The sequence below is a fragment of the Chiloscyllium plagiosum genome, chromosome 12, assembly GCF_004010195.1.
Source record: "Chiloscyllium plagiosum isolate BGI_BamShark_2017 chromosome 12, ASM401019v2, whole genome shotgun sequence".
NCBI lineage: Eukaryota > Metazoa > Chordata > Chondrichthyes > Orectolobiformes > Hemiscylliidae > Chiloscyllium > Chiloscyllium plagiosum.
Window position 1 is genome coordinate 25,239,342 of NC_057721.1, and position 22,293 is coordinate 25,261,634.

At 37.8% G+C, this 22,293-nt stretch overlaps 1 protein-coding gene and 1 long non-coding RNA gene across 4 annotated transcripts in view; both read left to right on the forward strand.

Annotated features, from left to right (window-relative positions):
* tab3 (TGF-beta activated kinase 1 (MAP3K7) binding protein 3) overlaps window positions 1-22,293 on the forward strand; it is a 158,725-nt gene that overhangs the window by 77,300 nt on the left and 59,132 nt on the right. For 2 of the 3 annotated variants that reach the window (XM_043700739.1, XM_043700740.1), the window contains exons 2-5: window positions 3,550-3,745; window positions 8,877-10,392; window positions 12,618-12,778; window positions 19,852-19,945. In XM_043700739.1, the coding sequence (XP_043556674.1) occupies window positions 3,644-3,745; window positions 8,877-10,392; window positions 12,618-12,778; window positions 19,852-19,945 (1,873 nt within the window). In that variant the 5' untranslated portion in view covers window positions 3,550-3,643. The remainder of the gene's footprint in view (window positions 1-3,549; window positions 3,746-8,876; window positions 10,393-12,617; window positions 12,779-19,851; window positions 19,946-22,293) is intronic. The other variant, XM_043700741.1, reaches the window with a different exon arrangement.
* Window positions 19,957-22,293, forward strand: part of LOC122555076 — a 24,153-nt gene continuing 21,816 nt past the window's right edge. Inside the window, exon 1 of the long non-coding RNA XR_006313152.1 lies at window positions 19,957-20,369. This is a non-coding gene — a long non-coding RNA (uncharacterized LOC122555076). The remainder of the gene's footprint in view (window positions 20,370-22,293) is intronic.

Sequence of the window (22,293 nt, forward strand, 5' to 3'; positions counted from 1 at the left end):
GGTTTCGGGTGAGAGGGGAAAGAAATAAAAGAGACCTAAGGGGCAACCTTTTCACGCAGAGGGTGGTACATGTATGGAATTAGCTGCCAGAGGAAGTGGTGGAGGCTGGTACAATTGCAACATTTAAGAGGCATTTGGATGGGTATATGAATAGGAAGGGTTTGGAGGGATATGGGCCGGGTGCTGGCAGGTGGGACTAGATTGGGTTGGGATATCTGGTCGGCATGGACGGATTGGACCGAAGGGTCTGTTTCCATGCTGTAAATCTCTATGACTCTGAGTTGGCAATTAAAAGAAAATTTGTTTGTAAATGAGCAAAATCATTTAACTCCAGTCCTGAAATTTAAAAAAAATTCTTGACAAGATGAGACTTTGTCTGTGGCAAAGTGGAACTGTGAGATTATCATTTGTGAGCATTTCCATAACACATTAATAAAAATTGCAGTAAAATGAATCTGATTAGTTCAACTTATACGTTACTGTAACTTAATTGCATGCATCAACAAGACTCTTGTGAACTTATCCCCATTGTGCCTGATTCTGGACAGCATACTCTTACGAATAAATTGGAGGCTTCAGACAATGACTAGAATGATTACAGGGCTGAGGGATTGCAGTTAGAGTAGATGGATGGACGACAGAAGCTGGCCTTGCTCTCCTTCAAGCAGCGGTGATGAGAAGCTGTAGTGGATTCTCCTGTCATCAGAGATGAATGTTGATTAAATTGACTCTATATGACAAAATACAAACTTGGTCAAAGTTTTTCACCCTTGCACTCATCAGGAGAATCTCTGCGAATACCAGTTTATGGAAAAAATAACATTTATACTGCATGAGAATGTTGATTGATTGGGAAGTGAACTCTAGTGGCTTGACAAGCAGATTTTTCTTTTAAATGCCAACTAGCCAGAAAGAGAGAGCTAATTCAATCAAAGAATAGTTAGGGGTCACTTCTGCGTAATGATCAAATCTTGATTTGCAGATATGATTGCAGTTATTACATAGGAAGGAGCTGTTGAAATTGTACATAAGGCACTGGCTTTGTACTGTGCTTAGCTGACCTGTGATGGCCTGATTCTGTTGTTCTCAAAAATAAAATTGCTTGATGATTAGAGACTTTTCCATTTAGATCTGTCCTTTTTTGCCTCCATATACTGGGGTCCAGTTTATAGGCACTGAGATTGGCTTTCAGAATTCCTTTGTATCTGAATTTTGAACATCCTATGGTATTGTTTCCTGTCCTCAACTGACTGTAGAATATCAACTTCCATTCAGTCCCAGGACAACCCAGCAAAGCTGAACTGTGAGCATACTCTCGATACTTAGCATGTGGCATTTTGCAAGAAATGTGTTAGGAATTTTGTTCTGCTCCTTGATCTTGCAGGTTGATCTTAAACCATGAAAATGGAGTTCCTGCAGTTGGTTTATATTGCATTGTTAGCTTGTCCATGACTCTTTGATAGAAAACCATTGGATAATAGACATTTACGTTTGTTTTGAGACAAATTCCATTCCCTTTCTGAAGCCTACGGTGAGATTTAATATTGCAATTCATTATTCTGAAGTACAGAAAAAGCAACTCCTTCCAGAAGATTTGATAACCAGAGGGCACAAAGTCGAGCTCATGGGTGAAAGAGCTAGAGGCAATATGAGAAATAACTTGGTTTGAACAACAACTTGGTAGGGTTCAGAATGTACTACTTGCTACTGTGGTGGATGCAGATTAAATTACAGCTTTTAAAAGGCATTTCATAAACACTTGGAGGAAAGAACTGATGCAGGTAATATGAGCCAAATGGTAGCCTCTATACTGTACCATACTTGCTGATTCTATAATCATCAGATCTATTCCCTACTGATATTTTGATAATCGAGAAACATGAGTGACATTTTACTGATAAATATTGTTCAGTCTCTATAGTGTTTGATCATTTTGTTGCTGCATTTGAATAAATGTATTTTAAAATGTTGTTTTGCCCCAAAGTCAGTATTGAAATAGATGCAGTTAAAGTTAGTCTAAAGGTATCACAGATGGAGCATGAGCTGAATATATTTTCTCATTGCTGATTGAGACATTAGTAAATGCATTCAGCACTATAGTTGATCAATTCTATACTCTAGCTTCTTCTTAGATATATCTTAAATATTGTCGCCATTTGGTTTTATCCTTCTAGAAGCCTTTATTGAATAACTGTTTGCATACAACAACTATGGGGTAAGATCTAAACTTTGGATTGTTGGGCATAGTGACACTGAAGAGGCTCCTATCCTCGTGGAATTCCCATAAATACAGGTTGATACAGTGAACGTATGAGAAAGACCAGAGAATGCTGATGTGTTATATGTTTTTTTTAGATAACATTATTTCTAGCTGTTGCAACATCACTATAGTATTGTACTTAAAATGAAAGGTTAATTGAGACACCACATATCGAGGAACCTCGATGTTCCAAAGGACACTGGTGGAGAGTGTTTCGTTCGGTTAATCGAATTCCTGATAATCAAATGTCGAATAACATAGTTTAGCCAAGCATCAGGACCTTGCGATCTTGCAGGATAATCTGATATTGGGACAATCGAATGCCAGATAATTGAGGTTCCTCTGTACATAGTCAGTTTCTTTTCATGCTCGATTCATATGCAAACATTACTGACACGGGAATGGTTTAAAATTGCTCTTTTGATGTTAAAACATGGCCATCTTGGACCTGGCACCAGCATCAAAAGATGGAATTGAAGTGGGAATGCCCTCTGGTTTATTGATGGTAATATACTTGGAAGAAATTGTTTCACATTGGCTCATTTTACATCGCGTCTGATGGACAAAGTTGGCAGTATGAAGTGCTACCACAGTCAATTTTAAAAATGTCAGCTTTAATAAACCCAGGAATTGCTAATCTCATTTTTAAACAATGTGATTTAGCTTGTTTGATTTGTGCAGTGAGTATGCATGTAAATGTTGTATATTTATTCAAATTAACAGGGTTAGCAGAAAGTGAAGAGGTTTTTCTGATTGTACTGCTGTGATTGCACTGAATCATCATGTTTTGCAGAGTATTTCTAAAATGAGTGAACCCCTTTATAACTAATAATTATGAAAGCTATACTTCTTAGTTAATGAGTTTCAAAATTAATTTGCTGGATTACATAATTGGCCTTTTGCTGTGGTTCAACTCCTTGGATCTGTCTAGGCATTCCATCTTTTATTTCCTGAAATGCTTCCATTTAGCACAAATTGTGCTATATATTTTACATGCATCAGTCTGCATTGTTGTTCAAAGCTTGAAATTCCATGCTATGGGATATTTTGAATGACATAACAGTAACTGAACTCCAACTATAATTTATTATTGTGCATCTAAAAACATCTGATGTGCTTGAATACATGCCTTTTTAGGGGTACTTCTAACTCAAGGTGCTTGCATTCTATGAAACCATGATGCTGGAGGAGTTGCAGGCTAGCCTGTTTTTTCCAACTAGCAGTAAAACTCAGTTGTGTTATCCACTCCTCAAATCTTCACTATATTTTGTCTTTCTCTCTCTGAACAGAAAATGCCAGAAGGGTCGGAGGACTGTAGGCACTGGCAGGCCCATTGACATCCATCCCCTGTAACTGTTCCAGTATATACATCCAATCCTGGCAATGGCGCAGGGCATCCAGCAAATAGATATTCAGGTTTTGCATGATCTCCGGCAGCGCTTCCCTGAGATCCCAGAAGGAGTGGTGTCTCAGTGCATGCTGCAGGTACTGTTTAAAATGGGAACCATAAGCTGCTAAATACATTTTAGTTTTGGAACAATAGCATAGTCATAGCTTGATGTAGTTTTAGTTTCTTTGTACTACTTTAAATTATCGTATAGATGGTAATTCATGTTAATGTTAAGTGGAAGCTTTTATTGCCGTAAAGGGGTTATTGTAACTAACTCAATGACTTCCAACTCTGGCCTTGATAATCTTTGATTAATGGGTAAAGTTGTTTAAATTATTTATCTATTACTTAATTGTCTGACATTGTAACCAGACACATTGTCTCCATTCTGCATGTCTCCAGGCATTATAACTTACAATACATTGAAAATAACAAAATATTTGGAACAAATATGGAAGTTTATATACCTAAAATGACAATCAGCAAAACAGATTCAATAAAATAAAGCAAAAGACAGTATATCTCTATTTGGAAAGATGAAACGTGTATTTGACATGTAAAGAAAACCTGAACGGACAAGTTCTGCTTCGTATGATATATTATTTTTGCAGTACTCTGAGTAGTTAAAGTTAGAGCCAAAATAACAATCAAATTTAAGAAGTAGCAGCATTTCATAAAATATTTTACAAAAACACTTAAGGGATTGTTTTCTATTTCTGACAACCCATTATCAACAATTTTAAAGACCACTTTGTAAGGACACTAATATTATCAGGACTTCAGATAAACATCATCTGCGCGAGAAGAATCAATATTATTAATAAGAATGGAAAATATAGGAAACGCTCAGCTTTAGCAGCACCTGTAGAGAAATTAAATTAATGATCAGGTCAATGAAGGTTTGTTGGAACTGGAAAATGTTAAGAAATGTATAAGATTTTGAACAAGTACAGAAGCAGGAAAAAAGCCCAAAGATAGGAGTAATTGACATCAAGATTATGATGCAAAATTAGATGGAAATATGACAAGCAAAACGAAAGATCTGTCTTGGGCTATATGTGAGAAAAGCAAAATCATAATGGACAGCTACCATCCAAACCAGTATATATCCAGGAATGTACACCTTTTGTTGTTGAAGGAGCCAAGGAAGCAAAACTGATTTGATTATCACCATGAAGAAGTTACTAGGCACAAGTGTAGTTCTCCACAAATGACAAAAGATGTCAGTGTTGCACAACTGTGTCCTCAGTTGGACATTCATGAAGGGCAAACATAATGTAGTCAAATATATTACAACATTTTAAGAAGAAAACTGTCGAGTAAAAACTCAGCAGTAAAATGATTGAACAAGTTCACAAATTTGTAAAAGATAATTTGACTTTTTATGATCGTGCCAATATAAATGCAGCATACAGTAGATCTCCAAATAGTGTTGGAAATATTTCACACAAAGGACAATTAAGTTAATGAAAAGTCATTAGAATTTAAAGCAGAAAATGGAAATGAATAGATTTTTTTCACTTTAAGGAAAAGCCTGAAGATGAATAACAAGCTAATTTCATTTGAAGCATAATATTTATTTGGTTGAAGTGGGGGGCTGCTGCAAAGAATGGTAAATATTTTCTGGAGCCATGAGGAATGTAATGTTTGGGACTCTATTTCTGATTTATACCCCAACTAATTGTAAGCATGTCACAGTTCCTCATAACATAAAAACATTAAGGACAAAGGATGGAGCATGAATATTTGTGAAATGATTTAAGAACATAGAATATAGGAAAAGGAGCAGGGGTAGTCCATTTTGCCCTTCAAACTTGCTCTGCCAATAAATAATATCCGACTGATCTAATTGCGGCCTTATTTCCATTTAACTGCCTGCCCTTCATTACCCTTGATTCTCTTGTCAATTAAAAGACCATAAGAAATAAGAACAGGACTTGGCTATTCAGCCCCTCAAACCTGCTCTGCCAGTCAACAAGATCATGGATGATCTGATATTCCTCATATCCACATTCCTACCATTTCCATAACCCTTCATTACCTTACTGATCAAGGGCCTACATATCTCAGCCTTAAGTATATACAAGGACTCTGCAATTTCCCCCTCCCCCAGTTATCAGTCGCAAGGAGTTTAAGGGCTTTTAACTCGATTCCACCCTTGGTCAACTGTCTGTGCGGAGTTTGCACATTCTTCCTGTGTCTGCATGGGTTTCCTCCCACAGTCCAAAGATGTGCAGACGGATTGACCATGTTAAAATTGCCCCAGTATCTCATGATGTGCAGGCTAGGTGGGTTAACCATGGGAAATACAGGATTCAGGGATAGGATGACAAGACAATGGCATCAGTATGCTATCTTTTACTGTTGTTCCTGTGCAGTGATAAAACTGACATCTACCCAATAATGTGGAAAATTGCCCAGGTATATCCTGTGCACATGAAACAGACAAATCCAATCCTGTTAACTATTGCTCTGTCACTTTACTCTTGATAATCAGTAAAGTGATGGAAAGTGTTATGAGCAACACTTGCTTAATAATATCTTGCTTGCTGAGTTTTGCCAGGGCCACTAAGCTCTTGGTTCAAACATGGATAAATGAGCTGATTTCCAGAGGTGAGTTGAGAGTGACAGCCTTGACATAAAGTATGCATTTGCAGTGAGAGTGCACATTTGACTGAGTGTGGCAGGGAGAAACTGAACAAAACTGAAGTCAGTAGAAAGTTGGGGGGGGGGGGAAGGGGAAGGGGGAGGGGCAGGGGCAGGGGCAGTGGTGGTGGGGTCTGTCCACTGATTGGAATCATACATAGAGTGTGGTAAGATAACTGCAGTTATTTGAAGTCAATTATCTGAGCTTCAGGACACCCTTAAGGAATTCCTCAGCATTGTAACCTGGGCCCTACCACCTTCAACTGCTCCAATCAAAGATCAGAAGTGGGGAAGTTCACTGATGATTGCAGAATTTTTTAGCTCTATTTGTGACTCCTCAGATACAGTATCAGTTAATGTCCAAATGCAGCAAGCTCTGGACAATATCCAGGTATTGGACTGACGAGTGACCAATAATATTTGTATTACATAATTGCCAGGTAATGACTATCTCCAACAAGAGAGAATTTAACTACCGCCCCTTTCAATAGCATCACCAAATTTTCCCATGTGAACATCCTGGGAGTGTGTAAAGTGAACTGGACTAACCATTTAAAAGTAGTGGCTGCAAGAGCAGGTCAGAGTCCAGGAATCCTGCAGTGAGTAACTCACCTCCTATCTCCCTAATGCTGTCCACTATCTCTCGGACATAAGTTAGGAGCGTAAGAGAATACTCTTCACTTATCTGAATGACAGCAGCGACAACAGCACTCAAGCTTGACTCCATTCAGTAGCTTGTTTTGCTTCATATCAAGAAACACTGACTTTCAGGAGCAGCAGTGTGCTCCATCTACAAGATACACTGCAGCAACTCACCAAACCTCTTTTGATAGCACCTACCATACATGCTACCATCTAGAAGGACATGTGCAACAGATGCATGTGAACACCACTATTTACAAGTTCCATCCAAGCCATTCCCCATCTGATTTGGAAATATATTGCTGTTCCTTCAGTGTTGGTTGAAAATCCTGGCATTTCTTCCTTACTAGCATTGTGGATGTGCCCACAACAAATGGACTTCAGTAATTCAGCCAGTAGCACCCACATATCATGAATGAATAAAGAAATTCCACAGTGTAATGTACTCAAGAAAACTTCCAATATCGTACTGAATGGTGTCTGATTTGTACAGTGGAATCACATCTACCAGGGTTTGAATGAAAACTGTCCATATTAATTTTTCTTTGTCTTTTTTCTGTGGTAATTGTGATGATCCATCATTCTAGAATAGTTGGAATTTAAGTTGCTAAAAACGACATTGCATCCTTCTGAAGTTTGTTTGAATTGTCTGTCTATCTTGCCACCTTGGTAACCCTGAATAACAGATCATGATCTGCTGTACAGTACACTGATACATGGCATGGACAAAATACAGAGCATGAAGCTTATAAATTTTGATTTGTGGATAACCAATCATTTTTTATTAAATAGTAATTAATCAGGAAAAAAGTTAATAGTGTTTTATATATCATAATATCAACCTGGATAATTGTGATAGTCAAAACACTGTTGTTCTGATTTGCTGGTCAGCATAAACTTTGCACTGTTCGATACACTAGTTTAAGGGTTGTATTAGATTTTCTTCAAACCTGAGTTTTTGTCATTTGAACATGCTACAGAGTGGATATGAGCTAGTGCTCCATTTCCCATTTCCATTCCTTTTGCAGAGATGGCACTTCCCAATGGTGCACTGAAGCATGCACCCCCATGGTAAGGTATTTGAACAGCATAGATTAAATTGATGTTTGACTCCTCCTTTAATTTAGCTGATCTTAGTCAGTAAATTTATCTGGTCACTATTTGAACGAGAGGAGAAAAATGTATTCCAAATTATTCGCTAATTTTCCCATTCTGCCAAATATATGGCTAGTGTAGGACTTTACTGTAATACCTCTTTCCGTCCGACACCCCATCCCATATCAATTGAAAAGTTCACTTTCATGCACAGTTTATATTAGAAGTGAAGAATAAGTTTCAGAACAAGGTACCAAGGGTAGCCAGCATTTGCTGTATTTGCCTCAGACATATCCTTTAAAAAAAGCAAGGTTTAAAAAGCACAGAAAATGCATGAAGTGCAAAGTTAAAGTCTATTTCAGATTTTTTTGAATGTCCCTATATTCTGAGGGTATTGATAAACTGGGATTTAAAGCTATTCACAGCAATAAGTAGTGTGAGCACTGTGTAGCCCAGAGTAGCGTATGCAAAATGGCTTTTGTTTTTCCTGCTTGATCTGTATTTTGACTCCAAATGGCTAGGCTATTGAAAATACATCCTCAAAAGTTTACTTCTTATTTCTCAATTCTTAGAAGTTTAATATTTGTCACAATTTAAAATAACTTGACACTTCCTTGCTAATTAGCAAAATAGAATAGCTGGTACCACCTCTTCCTTATCATGGCATTGTATAGTACTTGTAATACCTCCAGTGATTTTAAACTTTATGACATTATTTGATCAATATTTTGCTCTTGTACATTGGATTCATATTAGAATTTGAATGTTTGAAACTGTCCATGTGTTACTTTTAAGCTGCAGTAGAACAAAAATAACTTATTTTTAATTTCTCTTTAAATTAAGAATAACAGTAATCTGGAAGCCTGTTGTTTGGCACTTGCCCAAGAAAGCAGCAAATACCTTTATGGGGAGTACCACAGCCCTGATGACGCCAGAATGAGCAGAAACCACATGCTGCAGATTAATCTGGGTATCCAGCCTCCAGCAACATACCAGGCAGGGGATGGTGGTCAAATCAATGGGGGTCGAACGCTGGTCCACAGCACAAGTGATGGCCACATTGATCCTCAGCGTGGAAGTGGTAAACCACTTGTGCGACTTATACAGGAGCCACATTCTGCCCCTGCAATTGTAGCTAATCCATCTGGATTCAATCCTTTCTTTGTAAATGACCAGGGACGGAATACAGGTACGCCTCCCCCACAGTCTCAACAGCCAACGTCCCTTCAACCAAGCATGAACACATCACCTATGCAAGGTCTTTCTCCAACATATCAGCCCATACCTCGGTACACCATGAACCCTATTACCGTAACCTTGTCACAGAATGTGCCATCTGGTCAGACTACTCCTACTGCTTTGCACATACATGGTGGTCCATCACAGATGCAGAATACTCCCTATGGGATTGGTAATTCTATTTACATTAGGCCAGCATCTGGACGACAGACTCCTCAGAACACAGCTTGGACTTCTAGCCAATGTCCTCTTCCACAGTATAATCATCATCCTCCACCTGTTTATCAACCACAGCAGACCTATCAACCTTCTCAGTATTCTCCGAAGCAGCCTCAGCTTCCTCAGCAGGCATTTCGATCACCACCTCCATCACAGTTCAGCTCGCCGTACAGTTCTCCCCAGCATCAAGTACAAGCAAACCAACAAGGTCATCAGACTTCACATGTCTTCATGCCTATTAGTTCTCCCACAATGACGCACCTTCCGTACCAGCCCCCACAGAATTATCCACAGCAAGGCAGTCAGTCACTGCCCTACATCCCTTATTCGGTGTCTGGATTGTCCAAAGGTCCTATGAAAAATCAAATAGAAATCAAATTGGAAACACCCCAAAGACCTGGTGTTAACATTACTCGAAGTTCGTCCCCCGTAAGTAATCAACCTGCTTTACGGAATCAGCCTACGCTATATATTGCCACCAATTCACCTTCTAGCTCACCATCAAGAGGAATGTCTGGACAGATGAGCGTTGTTCAACCACAGCCAGTGTATACCGTACCACCCACATATATTCATCATCAACCATCACGACCTAGGTCTACAACTGCTGGCAGTAACCAAGTGAACTCTCCTCGTGTAGTTGTAACTCAGCCAAATACTAAATATACTTTCAAAATTACAGTTTCCCCAAATAGACCACCTTCAATTTCAAGAGGTGTAGCATCACCTACTTTTGAACCTGGGAGCATCTTGAATTTAGTTGACTGCCATGGAGAGCATCCAGGAGCCCCAGAACCCATACAACCAATATCAGCAGTAACAGGATCTAGTGTCAATAAACGAAATGAGGAGCAGCGGAGAAAATCGAGTTCTGGGTCAGATGACTATGCTTATACTCAAGGTACTGTACGCTTTCACAAAACGTAGGCATTTTTATTCATTGTATTGCAAGGGTACAAGTTAAGTTTTGAATGGTCTCATGCAATTTACACCATGCATGTGAGATAGGCAATGTGTTTCAAGATATTTTGGATATATGTTGCAACTTGATACTAATTTCTGATTGTAAATTGGGAATAAAAATCATACGTTTGTGGTAGACTGAGTTATTTCACCACGTATTGCACTTATTAATAACATAGATCAATATGAAGGCAAAATGTTAGACTATTTTGGTTGGTTATCCAGTTGTGCTTGGAAAACAATTTTGATTCATGCACTGTCAAAACAGTTTTTAAGAGCTTACTTCATTTTCTGCTAGAAAATTAAGTACAAAATATTAGGAGTTACAGGCTATTTCACCCCCTCATGCAAGTTCCATTGTTGAATCAGGTCATGTTTATCTGTATCTTGACCCACTTAGCTACCACTGCTCCGTATTCTTTATGGTAACTTAACAAACATCAGGTGTGTTTTTGAAGGGAGAATGCGGAAGATTGCCAGCAATATTCTCAGTCTAAACTTCATAACTTTATTTAGCTTGACAGTTGGAAGAACATGGGTTGTATGATAATTTTAACACTGGCAAAGCAAGTTTAGCACTCCACCTTCACCTTCTGGAAATAAATAGGAGTTACTGTAGGGCTTCATCAAGGAGATGTAAGTTGATTATTTAAAATTAATATAGATAATTGTGAACAATATTTATTTGTCTGTGATTAAAGGAAGGCATACAATTGGAGATAATGTGCAATTTGGAAGAATAAGTCGGATTGGCTAGTGTCATTCCCTGTTCCTGTCTTACTTTCTACGTTTTGGATGATCTCCACCACCATCCACTCTGGGTTTTGAATTTCACCCTTTTTCTGCTGAAAAAGTTGTCAAGCTTGTAGCTTTAATTTCAAAATTTGAGATGCACCTCTCCTCACCTCACCTCACCAGAGCTTTTTAAAACCTTTCTCGATGCTTGCTTGCAGGTGACACTTTTTCTTTGTGTGAAAAAAGAGCACCGACTCTTTTGAGTCCCAAAGTTGTGAAGTAATTTAGTAAACATGTCAAGTGGATTTTTGTATAGCTTGGTGTATCTACTGCATTGTGCCTGACCTCAGATTACAGACATTAAGGTGGAAATAATCATTCAGTTTTACAATAAAATGTCTCATTTGGCAGTCACATGTCCTACACCTATTAAGTACCTAGAGGGAAATATTTATTGGACTATGGGGAAAAGAGCAGGGACTAATAGGAAAACTTGTTATTAAATAGTTGACACAGGCATGATGAGCCTAAGGGACTCTTTCTACATCTTTATTTGTCATTGTTTAATTAGGCTAAATTATCATGCATCAAATTTTGTGTTTTAGTTTTGGATCATGGCACTAATTTTCTGATTATCTTTCAGCTGTTACTCTGCAGTAATTCTGACGTATGTTTTTGGTGCTTGGTATTTTTGTAATGGAAAATTTGCTTTTCATAGGTAATTTGGGCCAGAATGAATAGTAAAATATAGGATCAGAAGTTCAGATACAAAATTAATCATTACAGTATTAAAACTAAACTTTCACATTAAAGTTTGTCACTTAAGTGAGTAAATCACATTATAACATGACCAGATTTGACACCTATGCAATGTTAATTGGCATGAACAATCATAAGAATTGTTTATGTGAATATCATTGTGAAGGATTTTCAGGCTGCAGTGCTTCAGAGATTGTAGAGTTAAACTATTATTCATTTAAATATGCAATAGTTTATAGTGTATTCCTGTGGGAATGATTGAGTCTTAATCATTTTATCAACCCACTGTAGCCGACATTGGCAAGAATTGCTGACTTAGCTGTGCTGTCACTTAAGAGGGTTATAAGTAATCAGCTGAAAGTAAATACGTTCCTCGATGCAAAGTGAGCCTTTGAATTTTATTTTTATAATGACTCTGAATGTACAAAAAAAATTCTCAAGTTGATGTACTTGTTATTCTGCATGCTTGAGTCACTGACAACAGACAATTAGTTTTTTTTTACATTTTCTTGTCAGTGAAAAGAAATGCTTAGAGAATAGTTTATTTAACTTTGTCAACCTTGGTTTAACCAGGGTCATTTCTCTACTTAGTGCTAATTATTACGCTTGTCTGACTAAGCTAGCTGTCACGTTTTTTGCTCTTAACTGATTTTTACGATGTGTATTCAGCACTATTGCTTCATCAGAGAGCTCGAATGGAGCGATTACTAAAAGAACTAAATCTGGAAAAGCAAAAGCTGGAGAAGCTGAAGGCTGAGGTCAATGAAATGGAATATGATTTAATGCAACGACGGCTGAGGAGAGTGAACTCCAACACATCAATACCGACAGTAAGGCCACTACTCTAAATGATGTTTATTTGGGAAGCGAATAATTTGGATATTTCAATAGAATAGGCTTTAACTTTGTGGTTCTTGATCTTAAGTTGATCTGTTTCATACCCTTGTATCATACCCTTTGGAGGCCATCAGTTCCTGTTTGTGAAGGCATTTTATTAAAACTGTACGTCAGTTTCACAATGGTAATGGAAAGGCATCCTACCTGACCCGCCCATCTGCTTCATTCAAAGCTAAGCTGCTATTGAACTCTCAAATTGATTTAGTACCATTGAACAACCGTCTTTCTTGGTTCAATTAGAACACCCTCATGATAGGTTGCATGGATGCTTGTATTGTACTTTGCAAACCCTTCAACATGTATATTGAATATTTATTCCCATTTCAGTGTACATCCATGCAATCCATACTTTTCAGTGAGCAAAGGAGTGAAAGCCCTCAGCAGTTTAGACATGGATTATGGATTTGGCATGAGTAACATCCTACTTTTGTGTAATACAGCTTTGAGATTTTGGAAGTCAAAAACTAATCAAGTAATCGGACTCTAAATGATTTATTTTTTGTGAAGTAATTAGAGTGTTTGCAAATATTAAATTAATATAGTTGTTTTCAGGAAAGTTACTGGATTTCAGTGATAGACAGACTATTATCAAATTAAACCATATTTTCTGGACTGCCTAGTAAAAATGTATTGGATAGTATTCTGGTTGAAATAGAAAATCATTAGCTCTCTTGTACATATGCAAAAGATAAACTATTTACTGAGAGAACAATCAACAGTAATAGGTTAATTTGCAGCTCAGTCAATACATTTTATCTCCTGAAAAACAGTTAAATATTATACCTATATTAGTTTTATTTACAGCACAGTACGGCCTTGGTGCATTGTAACTTTATCAAATTGGTTTCAAATGAGAGGAAAAGCGTAGCAGATGCATGGCAATGTCATCAGTTCCAAGGTTTTCTTCTTTTCAGCTTGGACATGTGTCATGTTTCCTGTGACATGTGTCATGTCACCAATGAGTTAAATTCTGGAAAGTTCCACCTTACAGAATTCTGGACCATTTAAACATTGGTTCCAGAAGTCTCAAGCTTCCCCTGGGCAAATTAGACATGGACAATAAACATTTTGCTAGCAACTCCCTTTTGCTGTTCTCAGTACAATATACCAGGACCCATTTACCTTGTTTTTTTTCAAGTTGCATATGTTTTAGGATTAAAATGTCATAATTATTGTCACTTCATAGGGGACATCAAAGTCCAATAGTGATATCCATGAAACAGACTTCTAATTTGTGTGCTTGAATCAACATTGAACAAGTCCATGAATTAACTCAAGTCTTTACTGATGTTGGAAAGTGCTACTGACTCATTATAGTTTTCGCTTAAGATTTAATGTTTATTATTGAAATCTTAACATTTAAAAATTTTCTAACTGATTTAAGATGATGTAGCATCTTTCAGTTTCTTCAAGATTGGCTGCTTGTTATGCTGCTTGCGCTGTCTAACTGGATGACATAAATGGGGGCTTGTGTGAGGTTAATAATCATCAATTACACAAAAGGGGAGGAAAATAAAGGTCCACTTGCAGGTTCAAATTTACTAATTGAGTTTGTTTAAACTATTTTAAGGCCAAAATAACTTTTCTAAACTGTACATTTGTTTGCAAGTATCTGTGTATGAAATCAGTAAATTTTGGATGGATGTAGAAATGGTTATAATGCTTCCTGTTAGGTGGCAGAGTTTAAATAGAAGCCGTCAAAGTAAGATAGTCACCAAGAAATCCAATAGTGAATTCAGAACAAACTTGTTTACATAGAGTGTGGTGACAGTGTGGATTTTGCCTCGATGCAGAGAGTTTGAAACAAATTGATGAGCATTGAGGTAGAAGAGAGAATAGGTAGATATGATAGATTTAGATGAGAAAAGCTGGGAGAAGGCTTGAGTAGAATGTAATGCTGACATAGATTACTTAGGCTGAATGGCTTTTTTTCTTTTTTTTATTCATTCATTCACAGGATATGGGCCTCGCTGGCTAGGCCAGCATTTATTGCCCATCCCTAATTGTCACAGTTAAGAGTCAACTATATTCCTGTGGGTCTGGAGTCACATATAGGCCAGACCAGGTAAGATGGCAGTTTCATTCCCTAAAGGACATCGCTGAACCAGAAGGTTCTTACCAACAATTGACAGTGGTTTCATGGTCATCATTAGACTCTTAACTCCAGATTTTTATCGAATTCAAATTCTATCATCTGCCATGGCAGGATTTGAATCCAGGACCCCAGAACATTACCTGAGTCCTTGGATTAAAAGTCCAGCGATACTACCACTTGGTTGTCACCTCCTTTGATTTGAACAGACTGTGTATACGACTGTAAAAGTCACATTTTTTAGACTATGTTTAAAGGTTCAGTTTCTGGGGTCGACTGTTACATGGACATTAGTTTTGAGGGGCAGAAACTCATGCTGCAGTTCAAAATACCATATTATTAGAGAAGTCAATTTGATCGCCCAACTAATCCGGGGTAAAGAAGAGCAGTACAATTTATTACAGTAAAGGTAATTACTGGATAAGAGCAAGAAAAACAAGAATAAATTCTGGTAGTAAATTTTATTTATGCATACCGGTATGAAAATTTAACATGTCGAAAATTCATTGAAATCCTACAAAATCACCCTGTTCAACATCGTCATGGCCTGGTATAATGGCACACTTAAAATGAAACATGTATTAAATTCTGAATGTGTAAGCGTCTTGAACTTTCCCACAAATTCTTCCATTTACCTCCCATTTACTCTCATAGAACAGAGAACAGTACAGGCTCTTCGCCTCTCGAGGTTGCGCCGACCTGTGGAACCAATCTGAAGCCCATCTAACCTACACTATTCAATTTTCATCCATATGTTTATCCAATGACTATTTAAATGCCCTTAACGTTGATGAGTCTGCTACTGTTATAGGCAGGGCATTCCACATTCCTACTACTCTGGGTAAAGAAACTACCTCTGACATCTGTCCTATATCTATCACCCCTCAATTTAAAGCTATGTCCCCTCATGCTAGCCATCACCATTTGAGGAAACAGGCTCTCACTCTCCACCATATCGAACCCTCTGATTATCTTCTATGCCTGTATTAAGTCACTTGTCAACCTTCTCTCTAACAAAAACAGCCTTAAGTCCCTTAGCCTTTCGTCATATGACCTTCCCTCCAAACAAGGCAACATCCTAGTAAATCTCCTCTAAACCCTTTCCAAAGCTTTCCATGTCCTTCCTGTAATGTGGTGATCAGAACTGTACGAAAGTCTCAAAGTGTGGCCGTACCAGATTTTTCTGCACCTGCAACATGACCTCTGAAACTCAATCCCTCTGTCAATAAACGCTAACACATCATATGCCTTCTAAACAACCCTATTAACCTGGGTGGCAACTTTCAGGAATCTATGTGCATAGAGATCTCTCTGCTCATCTACACTACCAAGAATTTTACCATTAGCCCAGTACTCTTTATTCCTGTTGCTCCTTCCGAAGTTAATCACCTCACACTTTTCCGCATTAAACTCCATTTGCCACCTCTCAGCCGAGCTCCTACAGCTTATCTATGTGCCTCTGTAACCTGCAACATCCTTTGTCATTATCCACAACCCCACTGATCTTAGTGTCATCCACAGATGTACTAACCCTGCCCTCATCCAGGTCATTTACAAAAATGACAAACAGCAGTGGCCCCAAAACAGATCCTTGTGGTATACCACTCGGAACTGAACTCGAGGATGAACATTTCCCAACAGCCACCACCCTCTGTCTTCTTTCAGCTAGCCAATTTCTGATCCAAACAGCTAAATCATCCTCAATCCCATGCCTCTGTACTATGTGCAATAGCCTACCATGGGGAACCTTATCAAACGCCTTACTGAAATCCATATACACCACGTCAACTGCTTTACCCTCATCAACCTGTTTGGTCACCAACTCAAAGAACTCAATAACATTTGTGAGATATGACCTACCCTTCACAAAACTGTGTTGACTATCCCTAATCAACTTTCTCCTTTCTGGATGATTATAAATCCTACCTCTTATAACCTTTTCCAACACTTCACCCACAACCGAAGTAGGGCTCACTGGTCTATATTTACCAGGTTGTCTCTACTCCCCTCCTTGAACAAGGGAACAACATTTGCTATCCTCCAGCCTTCTGGTACTATTCCTGTAGACAATGATAACGTAAAGATCAAAGCCAAAGGCTCTGCAATCTCCTTCCTGGCTTTCCAGAGAATCCTAGGATAAACCCCATTCAGCCCAGGAGACGTGTCTATTTTCACACTTGATAGAATTGCTAACACCTCCTCCTTGTGAACCTCAATCCTGTCTAGTATAGTAGCCTGTAACTCCGTATTCTCCAGGACAGCATTGTCTTTTTCTAGTGTGAATACTGACGAAAAATGTTCATTCAACCCTTCTGCTATCTCCTCAGACTCCATGCACTACTTTCCATTTCTGTCCTTGATTGGCCCTAATCTTACTCTAGCCATTATTTTATGTCTGATATACCTATAGAATGCTTTAGGGGTTTCCTTTATCTATCTGCCAACGACTTCTCATGTCCCTCCCCCTGGCTCCTCTTAACTCTCTCTTTAGGTCCTTCCTGGCTAACTTGTAATTCTCAAATGCTCTATCTGAGCCTTCACATCTCATCCTAGCATGAGCGAGCTGCCTTCTTCCTCTTGAGCTATTGCTATTGCTACCATTTAACAATTTTTTAAGAGATTCAACTTTTTTAGTAAACCACAGCTTCCTCACTTGACCACTTCCTCCCTGCCTGATAGGTACACACTTATTAAGGACACACAGTAGCTGTTCCTTGAATAAGCTCCACATTTCAATTGTGTCCATCCCCTGCAGTTTCCTTCCCCATCCTGTGCATCCTAAATCTTGCCTTATTGCATCATCTCGTATGTAATGAACCTCAACAACATTAACAAATTTGTCAAAGAATGAAAGGTAAATGTAACTAATATATCTCATTTTTATTCAGATATAATTGCACAATTAAAATGATTAACCTTTTAATGATATTAACTTCTGAATGTATGGTGAACCAAGAGCGATAAGTACAGACAAACTTAGTACCCGTCTGAATGAATGAATGAATCAAAACATGCTGTAGTAAACCAAGTGGGCTAGGTAGATGAATGAATGAGTAGAGACACAATATAGTAAACAAAGCAATGAGTAGGGTTCCCAGTATGAATGAATGAATGAGATTTCATTGAAGTGGGTTAATGGGAACATGCAGTTTTCTTTGTGAGAAGTTTATAATGTGATATAGTAGGGTTAACGTTTACATGAGATCTATGAGATCTATGAAAAATACAAGATTTCTTGGCCAAAAAAATGGGGTTGACTTTTACATGAGATCAACTTTTACACGAGTATATACAGTATTATGCAAATTGGTATCAATTCTTATCCAGCTATTTAAATTTTGGGTTCCACCATGTTGCTAGTATTTTGAACAATTCCACCATAATTTTGCAGAGAAAATTATATGATCTTAAATTAGTTTAAGCTTCCACACATTGCAGATTCCTGCAAATCTACCACATTTGTGTTTATATCTGAGACACAACTGGCTGTTCAAGCATTGTTCCCTCAATATTTCCTTTATCAAAAATTGTTAAATGGTAGCAATAGCTTTTTGTCTATCCAGCAAACTGATGGAACATGTCCACACATTAAAGTATAGCAGGCAGACAGAAAAGTTAGCAAGTGAATTGTAAGAATAAAATTGATTTCATCTAGTTCCATCCAAATTAATTTAAACACTTTCACTTAATCTTTTGAACTGAAGTTGATAGAGTACTGACATGAGAGAACAGGCCACCCAGACCTCTGAGACATGCTTAGGTCATGTCTTGGTTCTGTAACAGATTATTTCTGACAAACGAACACAAAGCTGTGGTGGAGTTATTTTCTGATTTTCTTGTACTTCGGCCGTAGGTTGCAGAGAGTCGTTTTTACTTTTCAAAGATGTCCTATTGCTTGAAAGTCTAGGAACTCGTGATGAGATAAATGCCTTATCTCATCGCTTTTTGATTGGCTACTGAATGGGACTAATAATTATTGGTTCACTCAGTCTTCATAATCTAAGCTGGTTTTCTGCTTTCCCAAGCTGAGAAGTACTATGATATTGACTGTTGGTAGTCAAGTTGACTTATAATTCACATGGCACTTTTCCCTCTCACCTATGACCATTTTGGTTCATTTGTTATTTTCCTGATCCTTTTAAAATGCTTCATTTATTCTTCTCTCACATTGTGGTTTGGAGAGATAATGTAGCTCCAAATTCCTTACATGATTTATTGGGGAAAGAATTATTTTCAATTCCTCGCATTGAATCTTACGTTAGAATTTTCCACATTGAAAGCAAGATTTCCTATTGGGTTATTTAATGATCTATTAAGTTAGATTACAGTAAATAGATGAGCATGAAGGATTTTTGTTCTTGCTGAATTGGTTACCTAATCCGTGCTACCCGATTACCTGACTGCTACACTTCAAATGCATCATCATTTACAGAAGCTAGTGATTCAAATTGAGTACTGATAATTTGAAGCTAACGATTCTACAAGACCAATTGGTTATTATCAATTTGGTTCGGTTTTGTAAATCCATGTTTAGAAGTGATTTTTAAAATTTGAACAGTAGAATATCAGTATTACTTTGTCACTCAAATTGTGGAATTGTTACACAAAGGTCCTGCGATGATGATGTAGTATAGCTGTCACAATATGGAAACCAAACATGTGTCTGATTTCTGAAAAGTCATTATTATTGTGGTATTGCCTTATTTCAGACACCACCTCTAAAAAGAAGTTGTGTCAAAACAGAAATATCAGATTCTCCTTATAGATTTGGTACTTGTAATATCAACTACTATTATCCAAGGCAGCATCTTAGTCATATCTTGTGGACCATCAATCTGAGTACAGTAGTGTATTGAATTGTTTAAAATTTTTAATAGTTTAGGGAATCTGTATTTTCCTATTTTGTCTTCACAGCCAGAGGAGATGACTAGATTGCGAAGCCTAAACAGACAACTTCAAATAGACATTGACTGTACTTTGAAAGAAATTGACCTTTTACAGTCCAGAGGTTTGTGGTCTTTACTACATTTCATGAGGGTAAGGGATGTGTTAACTTGGGTTTTCATTCCTACTCTTCATTGTGAATAACAGTTGATGCTTGGCTCGATAAGCAGGCTTAACAAAACCATTCTTGCTAATTACCTTGTGTAGTTGTGTTGATATTTTCTCTTCAACCTGTTCAGAGATGTTATTACGCAGCTCTGGAGCAGGTGGAACTTGAACCAGGGGTGAGGACACCACTACTGCGCCACAAGAGTTAATGCAAAAGGATCAGAATTTCCCAAGCTTTAGCAAGGCAAGGAATGACATGCCTTGAGTCTGGAACCTTGGACCACTCAGCCGTCTCTCTGTAACACCTGTTACTTAGACAAAAGCATTGTTTTAAAAACTGAAATTCAGTCGGCATTTGTAAAGGAAACACAACATTTCAGGTGTATAGTATATTTTTTTCTCATAAAATTTGCACAAAATGTAAATGTTGTTCTTTCAGCTATGACTAACCAGTACACTTTCAGTATCATCTGCTACTGTGATAAATTTACAGTTTGTTTATGAACGTTTGCATTTATACAGTAATTTGTAATGTGGTAAAATCTTCTGTATGTCCTTCACTGGAGTCATGTCAAATACAATTTGAGCATGAGCCCCTTTAGGGCCTGTTTTATTCTACCAATATAGAAAAGCTTAGCAGAAGAAGTAGGTTTTAAGGAATGATTTAAAGGAAGAAAACAATGTAGAGAGAGTTAGGCGGACATTTCAGCCTATGGGCTTGAGGTAACATGAGGCACAATCACAGTTAGTGGAGCAATTAAAACCGGAAATGCATATGGGTATAGAATTAGAGAAATGTAAGAATCTTAAAAGGGCTGTCAGGCTGAAGGTGATCACAGAAATGGGGAGTGGTAAGGACTTGGAACAATCTGAAAACAAGGATAGGAACTTGAAATTAAGGCATTTCTTAACTGGAAACTAATGTAGATCAGTGAGGACAGGGTTGAGGGCTGAGCAGAGTTTGGACTTCGTGCTAGTTATTCTAGCTAGCATGTAGTTCTGAATAAGATAAAGTTTAAGAAGAGTGGAAGATGTGACGCCAACCAGGAGTGCATTGGAATTTGAAAACTAAAGTTAGCAGAATCATGGATGAAAGTTTCAGTAACACATGAGCTAAGAGGTGAAAATCCAATGTCTTGGTGATTATTTAGAGCTTGTCTGTGGAATTGAACGTGATCCAAACTGAAGGTTTAAATCACGAACCAGAGGACACTCAAAAAATGTAGCTACCTGAGCACAGAACACTCATGTTATCTCAACTCATATCTGACTTGTGAAACTTTGTTGTTGTTTTACTTTTTTTTGTCAGTACTCTACTTGAACATTCTCCTGTTTCATTTGTTTGCATTTACAACACACACAAGTGTTTGCAGCAATGTAGCAACAGAACATTTGGCCTGTTGAGCCTGTTCTGTCTTTTAGTGGTTGTGCAACTTATTCTTTATTCTTTCATGGGACATGCCTGTCCTGAATTCCCCTTGAAAATGTCAGAGGACACTAAAGAAACCACTGCCTTACTGTGGGTCTGCAATAACATAACAGACAGACGAGGTCAGGATAACAAATTTCCATCCTGAAAGAACTTTAGTAAACTAGATGGATTTTTAGAAAAATCACTAATCATTTGCATGATCCTTCGGCCAATTTTTAAATTCTGTATTTATTTATTTATTAATTCAATTAATCTTTCACCCATGCTGTGGCGGGGGTCAAAGTCGTATCTCCATGGTGTTAGTGTGGATCAAGGTTTGACTCCATAGTTGTTAGTTTGGATCAAAGGCGTATCTCCGTGGTATTAGTTTGGATTAAAGGTGTGTCTCCATAATGTTAGTTTGGATCAAAGGTGTATCTCCATACTGTTCATTTGGATCAAAGGTGTGTCTCCAGAGTGTTAGTTTGGATCAAAGGTGTATCTCCATACTGTTCGTTTGGATCAAAGGTGTGTCTCCAGAGTGTTAGTTTGGACCAAAGGTGTATCTCCATAATGCTAGTTTGGATCAAAGGTGTAACTCCATCCTTTTCATTTGGATCAATGGTGTGTCTCCATAGTGTTAGTTTGGATCAAAGGTGTATCTCCATAATGTTAGTTTGGATCAAAGGTGTGTCCCTGGAGTGTTAGTTTGGATCAAAGAGGTATCTCCATAATGTTAGTTTGGATCAAAGGTGTTTCTACGTAGTGTTAGTTTGGATAAAAGGTGTATCTCCATAGTGTTAGTTTGGATAAAAGGTGTATCTCCATAATGTTAGTTTGGATCAAAGGTGTATCTCCGTAGTGTTAGTTTGGATCAAAGGTGTATCTCCATA